Here is a 14,998-nt window from a genome sequence, read left to right as displayed (position 1 = left end):
GCATACACATCCATCCATGCATAAGCCCTCCTCCTCCCCCTCCTCCCCTCTACCCCCCGGCTGCTGCTGCTGCTGCTGCTGCTCCCCTGTGTCTTTGGGTGTATGACCCAACCCGCCAATTTAACCACCCTCTTCGCCCCCGAAATGCAAGGGACCGCCAACAAGCTTTCGTGGTGTAAGGCTTGTCGTGACTTGGCTTTCTATTTCGTTTCTGGGGGGGTGCGGAGGAAGTTTCGTGGACTACGGTGGAGCAAACTAAACCGATAAGCCGACAGAATCCTAGGTGGGTTGGCAATTGCGCTGGCCCGGGTTGTGCACATTGTGTCTGAGTCGGTTTGTTTGGGAGATGTATGCTGACAGTTCGGAGCGTAGGGGTGGGATTTGCTCTGCTCTGCGCTGCTCTGCTCGTCCACTTGAGGCTATCTATCGAGCAAGTATAGAGGTCAATGTAGGGTAGGGTAGGCTGCGGTGTGTGCTGTATCTTTATAGATAGTGCACAGGGATGTACTGTACTATAGACATACACGCCCATTCAACACCACAGCAAATCAACCGACTCGACCAAACACTACTGAAACTCTGGAGTTGTTTTGTAGCAGCAGAAGCCGACTGACCAGTCCTTACTGTACACTACACAAACAACAAAACCCTCCACCACGTCCTAAACAAAAACCCCCACCTACTACCGTATGACCCCCCCCCCCCCCCCCACATCACAGGAGATAGGTATCAGAACCGAACATCTAAATCGGTGAGAACTGTTCCCAATAAGGAATACACAGTAATCCTCCGCCGTTCCCCCCCCCCAAAATCCCCCCAAAGAGGAAACAGGTGTAGATGCGGTGTATACGTATACGCTTTCTTCCTCGGTCTAGCCACACAGTACACGAGAATACTGTTCACCATCCTGTTAACCATCTTCAACCCTCCCTCCCGCGTGATCATGATCTCGCCCGAGCGATGACCATACTGTATCCCAGACGGCCACGGCCGCGACGTCGCACAAATCGAAGCGACGGTGTAACAAGAGCGGGCATCGCAAACAAAAAGCAATGTCTCGAGCGTGGACAGCCGGCTATTCGGCAAGGTCGGTCATTGGTTGGGTTCTTAACAGGTCAATGAGTGATGGATGGATGAAGCTCTACTGTACAGTACGGATGGCATACGCATACCTCCTGTGAAGTTACTGCAAGCTGCAGAATGCACTAATACACCGCTGCTCTGAGCTTTGGAGGGTACCTCATTCCCTGTGAGGCTCACCGCTATGTTCGGCGTTCTGCGTTCGGCGTTCTGCGTTCTGCGGAGTCCAGCCCGGTGGAGTCGAGCTTATACACGGTTTTGCACCGGGACGAGGGGCAGGTGATCTCATACTCGAAACGGGTTTTCTTTCGTGGCCAGTGTGCCAGTAAACAGGTCTATTGGTTAGATATGATATCTATATGACGAGTATGTACGTTATGTAATGTAAATGAAAAGCCACAGACAGACTGTGAAACTGTCGCCGCTGACAGAGTCTATAAACTCAAGGGAACAAACGGACGTGAAATCCAAAAAAAGTAAATCTGTAGATCAATTGATGCTATAGTTTAGTGTCACTCGCGGACTGGGCTAATCGAACAACAAGAATCAGGCATTTATCATCATCTCTCATCAAGGTCATGAAGACGTTGGTGGTCGTCACTCAGACGGTGTGGAGGTGGTGGTAAGGTGCTGCTAGCAGACCACAAGGACTATCGGTAATTGAACCCCTACTGCACCCAGGGTTGCACGAAGAAATTGGCCTCCGTGTTGTTCTCGTCCATCGAGGTCGCGCTGGAATCGTACAGCCCCACGGGCCACATCGAATCCGTTGCAGACGTTGTCATGGGCATGCTGGCCGTCGGGGTGGTCATGGGTTTGTACGCTTCAGGAGTCGACATGGCAACAAAGGCATCTTGCGAGGGGAGCGGCTTGGACTCCATCCCCATGTTCGCCTGGAGCTGATGCTCGAGCGCGGCGGTGGATTCGTTGGCTGACTTGAGGAAGTCGTCGATGTCGATCGACTCGAGATTATTGGATGACAGAAGCTGAGCTTGGGGCAGACCGATGAATGACGACGCCGAGCTAATCCGATAATGGTCGATGTCCGAGCCCTCGCTTACACTGGTCAAATCGTGGAGGTCACTACCCGTACGGCCGAGGCCGGAGAGAGGGGCAAAGTCGTCCACTTCCGAGATGTCTCCAGATGAAGAAGGGGCCGGAAAGCCGGGGCCCATCGCATTGTAGTCGAAGCTTGCGTAGGAGGGAGCTTGCGTGCTGGCCGCGGCTGGGACGTCCGAATACAGGGGGAAGCTCGACCAGTCCACAGGGGGAGCGCTGAATCCAATGGGCATTTCGCTGTCCGGCGAGGTAAAGTAGGCCTCCTTATAAGGATCTTGGAAGGCCATGCAATTGACAGGGGACGTGGCTGTGGTTGGGAAAGTAGAATATGACGGGACATCAAGAGGCAAGCCGCTGGTCACCAGCTGATCCAGGGGAGTCTTCGCCATAGGCATGGTGGAGACCGGTCCGGGGACACTAATGTCGCTGGGCTTCTCCATAGTCTGGGGTGGTGGGAAAAACGACGAGAGGTCGAGTGGGGGAACAGTCGTCGGAACGGCGCTCGGCGGCACGACGGGGGCACTCTCCGGGGACCCATGTTCGGACTTGACCCGGCGATGGAGTCGGTGGCTGGTCAACTGCTCGGGGGGCTGCTGGTTCGCCAGACATTCGTTAAGCAAGGTCTGCTGGGCCAGAGGAAGATGGTCAACCGAGCGGCGAGCCACGTCGCACGTCGAATGAATGGTGTGGGAACGAGGTATCGTGTAGGGCAGACCACACTTGTGAGCCATGTCATTATGCTTGTGAGCCGGTTTGTGATGACCATCCCGGAAAACGGTGAGAGTGCTCTCCGATTTGGTAGACGTCAGCTGGGGCTTCTTGGGCTGATCCAACAAAGCCGTGGCTGGCGGCGGCGGAAGGCCGGTCTCCGGGACGGTATCCAGGTGGGGTTCCTTTTTCAGCGCGCAAGTACAGCGCTGTCCATGAGTGCAGCCACATCTCGGACGGGAGTCCTCTGTAAAATCCATATCAGAAAACAATGAACCGATCGACCAACACCATCATGCTCACGCTTGAGATCCCGCTTATCAGCAGCATGGGGATCTGTGTCATTCTTGTGGCTGTGCTTTTTCTTATCACCACACTCGCACTTGGTGTGGGTTGTCCGTGACTTGCGTAGGCCGCGACAGTGAGCGCATTGGGAGACTGGGCGGCCTTTTTTGTTGATGTGGGTCAAGGGGCGGTCTGCAGCAGCCAGGTTAGCGAACAACGCGATCGCAAGACTCGACGCGGAGGACCTCCGCATGGACCACCTACCACTGTGGTGACAGCTGCTGACCCGGTGACCCCGGACGCAAGCTTCACAAGCCCACTTCTCGCCATCGATAAGCATCGCCGCGGTTACTGGGTGAGGAACATGCGATGATTCGCGACAAGAGGTAGTATAGAATCGGGTGTGTAATTGAGAGCGGGGGAAGAGAAGTCTCGCGCCTCTCTTCCTTTCTTGAGTTTGTTTATGATATATGATATAAGCCGAACAGGAAGACCTGTCGGGGGAGAAGGAAAAGGGCCGTCAAGGCGAGAATTCGAGGTATAGGTATGTGGTCCGTCGTGAAGATCGGACCAACAGAAACCAAGGAAAACTCCAACAAAGCAGGGGTATCTCCGGGGAATATCCCAAATTGTACCAGACCGAGTCACAGAAACGCCGATTTTTCACCTGTCAAAGGGGTTGGATCGCAACTGAGGTTTCAACGTCGACACAGACTACCGGTGCTTTCAATTGCCAATGGGCGCAATGTGCGACGGAGTAGCGGTAGTGAGTTTCGTCTTTCTTTTTCTTCCGCACAGCGCAACACTCAGGTGCTGGAATAGGCAGTAAGGTAGTTGATTCCGTAGCGAGAAAGATATCTTCTTAAACGAGGCACAAACATAGAACCACAATGGGTGGGCAAGAAAAGAAGCGGGAAAATCTCAATAAGGGAGAAGAGGAGAAGAGGATTGAGGGAAGAGGGGGGGCCAAAGCCTACGCACCGTTTGGCGCCGGCCGTGAGACAGGACACCAAATACCGGCTGTGGCGGCCAAGATAAAGGGAAAAAGCGATCGATCTGAAGGCAGAGTTGCGAACGTAACCCTGTGAAGAGGAAGAAGAAGAGAAGGAGAAGGGGAGGGGGAAACGGGAGAGGGGAAGGCGGGAAGAAGTAGTCAGACAGACCTCTGGGGGGGGGGAGCCCTTCAATCCAGAGAGCGGCGAGTGCGAAAGTGGAACAATTCGGCGGCCGCAAGGGAGTAGCATCTTTGGTCTCTTTGGTCTTCCCAAGGGACTAGAGTAATGAATGTATTTTTGGTAACAAATTTACCCGGTTCGGAGTTGTATGAAATTGAAGTTAGTTAAGTTACGTTACTACTACTAACTACTTCCTGTACTTTGACTTTTTTTACATGTTGCCCCAGTCAAGATCATTTTTGGTCAACCCTGACGAGCTGACAATGAAGTCGATGGTGCAGATGATGGATGATGGCAGTAATGATATGATTATACTGCTGAATCACCTATAATGATATTGTTCTGTCTTGCGCCAAACCATCGACTAAATCACTTAGGATCTCTCCTCGGCAAACTCACCAGCTATGAAAAATCTTGATTCTCTGTCGCTCCACCGTCCGCTCCCCAGTTCCATGGGTTTCACTCCGCGTGTCTGTGTGTGTGTGTGTGTGTGTTTGACCGTTTGACGAGCCTCGTGTACAAGAAATGTAGGCATTGAAGGCACAAGGTCACACACGAAATGAATCTGTTCTTAGTAATTCAAGGGTACGCGATCATGAATGTCAGCCTTGTGGCTGAATGAGACATAACAGACAGTATAACACTGGTAAAGTGTTCTGTCAAGTCTTGTTGACTGTTCGGTTGTCTTGTCCTGTCCTGTCCTGCCTTGTCATCTCGAATCATCATCAGCTTGATCAACATTCGCAATGATGGCAGAGCACACATTCACCATGGCAGTGGTACTTGCGTCGTACGTCAAAGCGGTCTCGTCCCATCCTTGCTAGCCCTTTCCTTCCCCCTCCTCCGCAACCGACATGCCTGTCTCGAACAGAGAGGTCTCTCCGAGGCATGCAATGCAAGTCCACACCCTACCAATGCTTCTCGCCCTGGTGCACTGCAGCTACCACCAGAAAGGTAAGAGGTGTCGGACCTGTGACTTACAGGTACGGTCTTCACAACCCAAAAAAATACACACAAAAGCCCTAAGCATTTCAGCTGCAATTGCAATCTCAGACTCGAACAATGTACAGTACAGTACATAGACCCCAATGCAAGGAGAGATCTCCCGATACTTTCAATCCTGTTGTTGCATTGGAAGTTCTCCTTCATGCTGCCTGTTTCCTTTCTCCCATCCGCATTTTCTTCTCTCTCTCTCTCTCTCTCTCTCTCTCCACAATTGCAAATATTCTCAATTCCAATGACTAGACCGTTGTTTAAACCCGCGCTTCACGCCCATCCTCAAGCTAGCCCCACTGGAAGTCGTTAGCTTGCGTGCAAGAGATAATGATAAGGCACGGAGAATGCCCTCTTCGGGCTTTAGGTCTTAGGTTAGGGCTCGAACATGCGGGTTAAAGAGGGTTAAGAGAGGGGGGTGGGCACTAGGAGCAAGAAAGATGGAGACCTCAATTGGTTTTACGGAGGCTTGTTCATGAGGACGAACCAAACTCTGTCGGGTGACCGATGGATCCCGTTACGAAATTCCTGGGGCAGAGCAAAAGCAACCGGCCCGGTTGACCACAACCGCGATTGTTTACCTGGCGGTGGCCCGTTGGGTGGGATTCTTTACCCAGACGGGCAGACCGGCTTTTTCCCATCAAGTCACAGACATACGGCGAGTCAGAGGCAGACAGATCAAGTCATATGTGTTGTATAAGTAGTGGTGGTTGACCAAGGAGCCTGTTGCTGCGACGAACGAGGCCCTGACAGGTGTTTCAGTGGGTGAACCAAATCGGTTGGCGCCAGCAGACAGACTACTGCAGTGTAAGTCAATACTGTATGTACTGGTAGGATCCCTGAATCGATATTCCGATCCAATGATGCCGTGCGCTCACGCCTGTTGCCTGGGGAAAGAGAAAAAGTACAGCATCCAGTAGCAGTCGGCCAGATCAGTTAAAAGAATTTTTTTGCCACGCTCACTCCAGACAAAAGTTCTAGAAAAGAGGATTTAAACCTTCCATGCAGTCTGATGGGGGAAACAAAAATTTGTTCCGACCAGACCAACACAGCTGTTGGCTGAAAGTTGGAACGTGCGGATGGATAAGACACTGGCTGACTGCCACTTTACCCACGGTTGAATTCGATAGCATGGACCAAAGACAGACCGATAATCAAAGTCGAGTCTTGCATGCATCAATCAGCCCTGCCAACGGAGGGCACAAATACAGCGTACGCCGTACCTTTGTGCGTGCACTAGCTAATGTGCAGTCTGGAGGCTGACACTCTTCTTCAATGGCTCAGGTGCTCAGTAATGAAGCCAGGTTGATCTGTCGGTGGCTCCGGCCCCTGCAGTGCTACGTCCTTGGAATTGTCTCGATCGAGAATCCTCCTGGCTCCGTGATCGTTGTCAGATTCAGTTAGGTAAAGTAGGCTCAGGCCCTGCGTAAACTCGGCGTAAAGGAGATGGATGTATTGGTATTGTACCAGGGCGAACCGTCTGTAGGCAACGCGGACCGCCGGCCGCGAAACAATGACCGGCCTAGGCCAGGTTCCTGGTACGTATTGAGGATCACCACTGCACCGCGCATCGCAATCCAGGGTTGATACATGTTCATCTTGAGGTTTGCCTGGCATAGATCTAGAGGGGACTTTCCCCGAAAACAATCAATCGAGAATGGCCTTACTTACATCATGATCAGCCAGATGTCTGTTATGTGTTTAGATCTGTTAGTCGGCGAGACTTTGAGGTCCCATCGTTGAACATCACGAGTTGTTGGGGACTGCGGGATGGCGTCACGGTTTCTGCTTTGGGGCAACTGCAGCTTTGTCCTTGACGGTCGGTCATGCGGCGGGGCCTGATCTACACGATGCTGGTGGATTGTCCCTCCACCAATGAGATTGACCATGTCAAGGATCAGTCGGGTCCCTTCGGGGTACTTTTGAAGGCGGGCCCTGGCAATGTGGCTAAATACTGCTTCGTATGGCCTCAGGCACTACTTCGTATCAGCCGAACAGATAGCTGGACAGATGAAGAATAGATGGGCAAAGATCGTGGTTCACGGTAGCAGACATTTCGAAGGCATGTATAGCTTCATATATGTGCAGGCCGCCCTGACACACAATCCGACGCTGCGGCAGAGCCTGAGGGGTGAGATCGGCTACTACAAGTACTATGTAAGTACTACCTAGTTAGTGACCCCGGCCCTTTAACTCGGCGCCTACCAGCCAACAATAAAAATAGCCGAAACACCAGCATGAACACGAGAAGTCACTAGCAAAGCAATGGTCAGCACTCAACTTTGAGAGACTCAACGTAATTGATTGTTCCAAGTCGTCGAGTACAGTCTATCCTTTGCCTCAAACTCCGTGAGAAATATGGCACTGGCTTGGCTGGCCGGTGTGGTCGTATACTATGTAAAATCCGTCGTATAGAATCGTGGATGCTGTGAGTCGGTGACTCCACCTGTTGAACTAGTCCAAAGCCCGTTTATCATACCTAGTTACCAACCGATGCGTATCTAGTCTAGGTTGCCTAGGTACCCTGTCGACTAGGTCACTATTCTCCATTCCCCTTCTCCCGAGTGGCTTTGCGAAAGTGGATCGCCAACGCTGTTCAAAACGTGTACCTACATGAGTGCGTGCATCGGCTTTTGTTTTCCCAATTCTTGCCTGGAAGTACTTTTAGGTCTTGACTCGATGCGATCCGCCACAAGGGCGCATCTGAAAAGACTCCAGCCCAGCTAAGCTCGAGAATTCCAGCGAAAAGTGGTGTGTCGGGAGATCGCATGTCGGCGATGAGAACCAGTGATTTCGAATGCTTGGTTTGAGTTAAGATAGACGAGATTGCTGATGATCCGCCAATCGCAATGCCCATGTACGCAGGGTGGGCCATGTTTCAGCCTACCATTGTGCACCGGTCTGCCCCAGCCAACGGACCGTGCCCGCGATGTGGAGGAAGAATGGAGGCCAGAAGGAGATTTGAAGCGACAGTGTTTTGTGGCCTGAGTTTGGGCTCTGTGATGATGGTGGTGATGATGGTGGTGGCTGCTGGGGTGAGAGATGGCCGATGATGGCTGATGGCGGTGTTCTTCGAGAACGCCATCTAGAGGATCAAAACATAACAGGCCTCAGGCATCAATTCAGCTACCCTCAAATTCCAGATCTTGCTTTCGAAAATGCTCATGCTTCTAGCCGTTAACTGTTTCACTTGCTCACTATATATTGATCATTCTGGAATAAACTCTAACTCATAGAAGCTCAGTGTAGACTTATTGAACTACTCTACTACAAGATAGACGAAAGTTGTCTGGCTTTTTCGATGAAAGGTCCATCTTCACGCGAAACAAGTAAGATGTTAAGGTGATCCAAAATTCGAATGACGAAGGCAGTCCAATCGATCATTAGTGAGGAGACTCTAGCCAACTTGAGCACATCTTCAAGCTTGATTAGAGCCTCTCGTCGCAAAGGCGAGGCGGGTTGGCTATCATGGTTGTAGCGCAGACGTTCACGTGAGATGAAGTCATACAAAGTCTATATCTCACTTTCGTTCTTAAAGGCGAGATGAAGTGTCCTTATTGAACTACGTGTAAGCCGATAGAACCGATGCTTGCATGTTATAGAGAACACTTGTTCAGCCAGCCTTAAGGGTAAGGGAGTATTAGGAATGAAGGCTTTCGAATCACGATTTCGAACATTGACGTGGTTCAGATCTTCAGGCAGAAGGCTTCCTATGGCTTTGTATGACTTCGTGTCGCGGACAGTCGAGGCAAAGATCGAACTAGCCCACCGACATCCGAGAAGCAATGAAGCGATCCAACAGAGGGATTCTTCCCAAGTATGAATCTCTGATGGTCGAAGAGTTCTGGGCCGGTGGGAAATAGTATTAATCCGTTCGCTCGCTGGACGGACGCAGAAACAAAAAGCCGGCCCTCCGCGTCGGCGCGATCATCCCAGTATGAAACTATATCCTCATTTCCCCCTCCCCGAGTCGGCATCAGACTCGGTGATAATGTACTCATCTTGTAAATTGGTCGCGAAATAATGTTCGTCGTGTCCTGCTCGTCGCCGACGGCATTCGGCGCTAACCCCTTCAAAAATCTCCCCGCCCAGGCAAGTTTAGCCTGTAAAACCTTGCCTGCTGTTCTCGCGTCTTCCGTCCTTCAACACTCTCTCTCCTCCATCAAGCCGGAGCATCGCTCCACCATCCACCATATCATTACCCCATAGTTATCATCTTCTTCAGCCAAGATGAACTCCCGCGAGCATCCTGATATGCCTCCGGCCCACTCCTATCCCTCCCCCAACGCGGCGCAGATGAGCCAGGGCGCCATGCAATACTACACAAACCGACAGTTGACTGCCGACGAACTTTTGTCCGCCGAGCTATCGCGCGAAACCTCTGGCCCTGGTCTTGCTGATGGCTCAAGTAATGGAGTTCACCATGGTCAATCAATGGTCCTTGGTTCCTCCAATCCCGGTGGTCCTGACATGGGTCGGCCTGCATCCCCAGATCAGCATCAACAACAGCACATGCTCCAATTTACGCCAAGCCAGCAAGTTGGTGTCGATCCAAATCACGACTTGAGCTACGGAGACCAGAGCGCGAGGAGGAAAAGATCGAAGATCTCTCGCGCATGCGATGAATGTCGGCGCAAGAAGGTAACGCGAATTACCCTGCTCGCCACGCGACGCGGTACGGTTAAACTGACAGTACCTCCCGATTAGGTCCGCTGCGATGCGAGCTCCGAGTCTGGCGTCGAGACGTGCTCCAACTGTCGTCGCCTTGGAGTTGTTTGCCAGTTCAGCCGAGTCCCAATGAAACGAGGTCCAAGCAAAGGGTAAGGATGGTCGCGCGGGTCGGGTGTCGAAAAAGGGTTTCGCTGATGCGGAGTGATAGCTACATCAAAGAGTTGGCGGAGCGCTTACACACATTGGAGAGTCAAATGCAACCTGCTATGGTGCATCCCGACATGCCATATCAACCGATGAACGAAGTCTCCTCCCCCCGGGCATACCAGGATTTTTCGCCTCCAATTGACAACGGTCCCATCGGTCGCAAAAGGACATATTCCATGTTTGACGGGCTTCCGAGTGCCTCCTTCACTCAACCACCGTTCAATACACGCCCCCAGACGGCTTTTGGTTGGTTAACCTCAACATCTTCATCATGTAATTTATCTAATTATCCCTAGACGCAGGAGAAAGCTCGACCGACCCATGCCATCCTTCCGTTGTCAACCACACAGCACCTAAACCTGGGAATCTGTTTTGGGCAACCGGCAATGAAAATGAGTTACCCCACGGCCTCGACATCCCGGATGTCCCGAAGCAAGCAATGGACGAAGACATGACTCCCGTGGATGTGGATGAGGGTGCTCTGAACGCGTAAGTGCCCTTGCCCGGGAATGCTGTATGCATTCGATCTACAATGCCACGTGCTAACCCCCAGTAGCTATTATCAAAGGATACACCCCGTATTCCCAATCCTGCCCAACTCAAAAGAGCGGTTTCTTGAGATTCTTCACCGTTGTGGCCGTGAGCTGCAAGAAATCTTTTTGTACAGCCTTTATACTGTGACGCGCGCCAACTTGGAGCGTCTTAGCGGCTCTTTTGAGAGGGTCACCTCCTACGAAAACGCACAGGATCTGCTTCTATACTACACGCGTCAGCCAGCTATCACGCGGTCAACTACAGTTAACCTTATCTGGCTTCAGAGTATACTACTTATGATTCTCGACTGTGATGCTCGTGGACCCGACAACATGGTTATGAAAGACGGTGTGCCCAAACATACTCTTATCCAGTCAGCAACCAAGCTCGGTTCGGATTTGGTTAAAGGTCTTAGTCTGTGGAAGTCTCAGCGGGTCACAGATCCTGACGTTGACTCTGATGCATCTCTTGCCCGACGCAGCTGGGTATCCTTGGCGATAATGGCGCGGTGGTATGCTATTAGTGTTGCTGACCCAAGTGTCTTGAACACGCTTGACGTTCGCAACCGTGGCGACGAACGAATTCTCGGCTCAGTTACTGCCAGAGTCTGCTGTATGTACCACACTGCAACATTCCACTAATTTGATACCGTCGACTAACTACCAGCCTGCTTAGCGTATTCTACCTTCCTCGTTGAACTGGCAAACCTGGTGACTGAAGAGCAGAATCTTTGCCAGTCCAACACTGGCCCTGGCCGGTTAGTTGCTAATAGCATGGCTGCGCGCCTAGAGCTACTTGGAGAGGCCGCAGATGTTGGAGATTATCGGCGACCTTCCGAGAACGCAGAGGACGGAGCGCCCTCCAGCTTCCTCGACAGCTTGCAAAACCAGCTGTACTGGACCTTGCGATTGTTGATCAAGCGCCATATCTTCATCTACACGCCCTACGAGATTATCTACGTCGCCGAAGAGGTTGTCAATGAATTGCACAGAGCCAGCTCACAATACCGTCTCACGTCTCCTTTCGATATTCACAGTCTGGCTCTGGCAAGTATGACCCTGCTCGAGGCCACGGTACTCCCTGAATATGCCAACGAGTGCTGGGATTCAATCAAGAAGGTCGAGGAAATTCTCGATCACCGCGCTAAGCGGGCGGCGGAATCAGGCGAATTTGGCGACATCTTCTACACCCCGGCCTGGGACTCCAAAATCCGCACCTTTATCGAATGGCGACGCGCCAAGGCACAGGAGAGTCAATTCCAAGACTCAAACATTGGCAGCGGCGCCAAGAGCGGCTCTGCAGCTCCGCCAATCCTGGGTCCGAACGAGCAGCGTTCTCTCCAGCATCTGGCTGACCTCGCCGTGGGCGCCGAGGGCCAAGTGGCTGCGGCTGCGAACGCTACCTCCCCGCCCCCCGTTATGCCCCCCACTGAAAATCACCTGACCATGAGCTCACCCAATCTGGCTTCTGGCACACAACCCCAGGGTCGTCTGGTTGTGGACTTCACCCTCCTCACGAGAGAAGGCTACCTGAACGTCTTTGCTGGCTTGATCTATCATCGATCTCGGTAAACTGCCCCAAGGTCCATCGATCTGTTGCTTATCGGCAAAGGAGGGTTTGCTATATCTCGGAACTTCTTTATCACTCGTGTCATTGTATCTTGAGCTGGAAACATTTTCTCTTCTCCCATCTACTTTTACTTTCTCAAAACTGAAAGCATTCCTGTTTCATTTCCGATCCATTGGCTTTTAATTAGCAAATTCGCGTGGCAATCAGCATGGTGCTACTTGCTACGATTGTGTATTTTTAGGTGGAATTCTATTCGTTACAAATCATGTCTCGCCTGCATTCCGACGCTTCTTCCTATTACTCCTTGCCCTAGTCGGCGGTAACATGGTGAGATCAAACAAGATATTCCCTTCACAACTTGAGGACCTGTGACGCAAAAGAAAAAAAAAGGCAGCAACAAGGAAACAAAGAAACGGAAATATCGGGGCATTTCATACTTCAAGGCAAGAACTCCGCTGTGAGATGAAAGCAAGAGAGAAAGAATCAAGGAAACCTCGCAATTATCGCGCGAATTCCGTTCAAACAGGAAACAAGAATAGGAAGGTACACGGGGAAAGACCCACCAGCCCAAATCACGTACCTCCTTTGCTCACCCCCAACTTCATTCGCTGCCATATACCCTCTACGTCTTCACAGAGCTTGAGAAAGGCGTCATCTTCTACGTGGCGACAGATCCAGGACTCGACGAGCTGCATGCGCTCGGTTGTGGATGCTGAACCATATGATGCGAGATCTTCCGGGGTTGGGAGTGGTATGTTCTGCAGCAGCAGCAGTTGTTTCCCCCGGGGTGGCTCTTGCTGCGTGGCTTCGGCTGTTGTGGTGGTGGGGATGTTGTTTATAGCTGATTCGAGAGAATAGTGCTTCTGGTGCTGGTCACAGGAGGTAATTGGCTGCCCGTTGCTCGGGGCTGCGATGAGGCCTGGATAGGAGGGCAAAGGGGGCATGGGAACTTTAGGGACTGGCTGGGACCCGCCTGGGTTAGCTGCTGGGGCTGGGAGTTGTGCGGCTGGGTTCGAGTACTTCAGGACGGTGATTCGGGGAGTTTCAGCTTGAGTTGGGAGGTTCGTTGAGGGGCAAGGTTGTGTCTTGTTTGCGGCAGAAGACAGAGGGGCTAGTTCTGGATATGGTGTAGACACTGTATACTGAAGTTAGAGAGGACGTCATGGGAGTTGAGCTTCACACCGCGCGCGCACGTTGCAGATATTCACCTGTGCTTCCAAATGCTGCCACATTCCCAGCGGGGATGCCGGTCGTGGCGATTGTGTGTGTCCTCTTCATGAGCGGTCTGGAAAATGGGAGAATCCTCACGGGAGGCGGGTCCAGGTTTGATGTCTCCAAGGGTAAAGTGGCAGTAGAAGGTCTGGACGGGTCAGCCTCCGAAATGCCCTGAATTTGTGAGGCAGAGGGTGGACATTGGCCATTGAGGGATTGCGTAAGGTTACTGTCTGTATACATGTACTTGGCGAGACTGCTGGGTGTATTGGTCGTTTGGTACGGATGGCTAGTGCCTAGGGTGGATGAAGATGCGGACGTTATCGATGTGCCTTGAGCCTCTCGTTAGCCAGCCGCAAGCTGTCTAACTGACATGTTCTGTGGGGATCAATACCTGCTGTGAGGCTAGGCGTCGATAGAGGGGCACATGTGCCTGGTGCATACATAGGGAGCCCGACACCGTTGTTGGAAGGTATTATGGCATTCGGTACTGTCGGCTCACTTGACATGGAGCCAGGTCTGAAGGATCCTGTGTCCCACTGCGAGGAGATCTGTTTATGATGCATGGGGGCGGGACTAGCTTCTGAAAATGGGCAGCTCATTTCGCTGAGGATTGCTAGAGCTGCATAGTAATCCCTTTCAGCGGAGAATTTGATCTGGAAGCGACGAATCTATGCGCAGGTCAGGCTTAATTGTTGTTTGTATGTGTGGGCCTGATTATCCACTCCTACCATGTTTCCGCGAGGATATTTCACTGCCAGACAGGGTAGCTTCACGACGACGGCGAATAGTGGCTTCGATGCTTGGCCTTGGGCAGACTGAGCTGGAGCTTTTATTGCAGCCATAGCAAAGAAGGAGAGATCGAGCTCTTCCTAGTCATATTCACTACTTAAGCATGAAGCTCATAAGATGGTATTGGTAGTGGAGTCTCACCATGATATCGTGGAATCGAGAGATTCTTAGGAGAATACTACTGCCAGACGAGCTATTCGTGGCCCTGGGATTTTCGAAAGTGGCTGCCAGATCATTGTTCCCTATAATATGGCCCCAATTCAATGGGCCTCTGTGATTCAACGATGTGGTGACATGGGAGAACTTGGCTAAGGATAGACGGGCAAGAGGGGTGTCTGGAAGTGGTTGTGAACTATAATGATGCATGATCTTTAAGACATGAAGAATTCAATTGACACGTTTTGCAATTAAATTGGGGTTAAGATATGATTCAATAGAGGTGGGAAGCAGAGTTTGTGAATCCGTAGTCAATGCTTCAAGTGGGCGACAAAAGACATGGACAGGTGATCAGGGAGACTAGAGCCGCCATCCAAAAAGTCGCCCACCCCCGGTCTGGCAAGCCACTAGTTAGGCTATCCTAGTTCAGCTCTAATTGCATCCAGTAGAAGTGAGTGATAAAGTAAAGGCAGAACATGGTCTCAAGTTCTGCTTAAGTCTTGAGCAGCTTACTGTTATAGAGCTTGACTTTGAGAAGAGATACAGATCAATACAGA

At 51.6% G+C, this 14,998-nt stretch overlaps 4 protein-coding genes across 4 annotated transcripts; 1 reads left to right on the top strand and 3 right to left on the bottom strand.

Moving 5' to 3' along the window:
* Positions 1-1,748: 1,748 nt before the first annotated feature.
* BO86DRAFT_318693 (uncharacterized protein) lies at positions 1,749-3,472 on the bottom strand (the record flags this gene model as incomplete). The annotated part of the gene is made up of 3 exons (XM_025668223.1): positions 1,749-3,094; positions 3,151-3,324; positions 3,397-3,472. 3 exons carry the CDS (start codon positions 3,470-3,472, stop codon positions 1,749-1,751), a joined length of 1,596 nt encoding a protein of 531 aa, XP_025525208.1.
* Positions 3,473-9,261: 5,789 nt separating this feature from the next.
* On the top strand, positions 9,262-12,513 carry BO86DRAFT_155758 (putative C6 finger domain protein). The gene is made up of 6 exons (XM_025666360.1): positions 9,262-9,941; positions 10,008-10,120; positions 10,180-10,424; positions 10,475-10,667; positions 10,735-11,324; positions 11,388-12,513. The coding sequence occupies exons 1-6, from the start codon at positions 9,531-9,533 to the stop codon at positions 12,281-12,283; spliced, it is 2,448 nt and encodes an 815-aa protein (XP_025525207.1). The 5' UTR covers positions 9,262-9,530; the 3' UTR covers positions 12,284-12,513.
* Positions 12,514-12,568: 55 nt separating this feature from the next.
* On the bottom strand, positions 12,569-13,832 carry BO86DRAFT_155777 (uncharacterized protein). Its single transcript, XM_025666361.1, has 2 exons — positions 13,475-13,832; positions 12,569-13,416 (listed from the first exon to the last, which is right to left on the bottom strand). Exons 1-2 carry the CDS (start codon positions 13,734-13,736, stop codon positions 12,854-12,856), a joined length of 825 nt encoding a protein of 274 aa, XP_025525206.1. The 5' UTR covers positions 13,737-13,832; the 3' UTR covers positions 12,569-12,853.
* A 155-nt stretch (positions 13,833-13,987) lies between these two features.
* Positions 13,988-14,624, bottom strand: BO86DRAFT_299952 (uncharacterized protein; the record flags this gene model as incomplete). Its single annotated transcript, XM_025667438.1, has 3 exons — positions 13,988-14,164; positions 14,225-14,365; positions 14,427-14,624. Coding segments are annotated over 3 exons (516 nt in total), but the record flags the coding sequence as incomplete, so codon positions are not given.
* Positions 14,625-14,998: the final 374 nt, after the last annotated feature.

This window comes from Aspergillus japonicus (assembly GCF_003184785.1).
Source record: "Aspergillus japonicus CBS 114.51 unplaced genomic scaffold BO86scaffold_47, whole genome shotgun sequence".
Taxonomy (NCBI): Eukaryota; Fungi; Ascomycota; class Eurotiomycetes; order Eurotiales; family Aspergillaceae; genus Aspergillus; species Aspergillus japonicus.
Note: the sequence above shows the minus strand (reverse complement) of the source record. Positions and strands in the feature narration are given on the sequence as shown.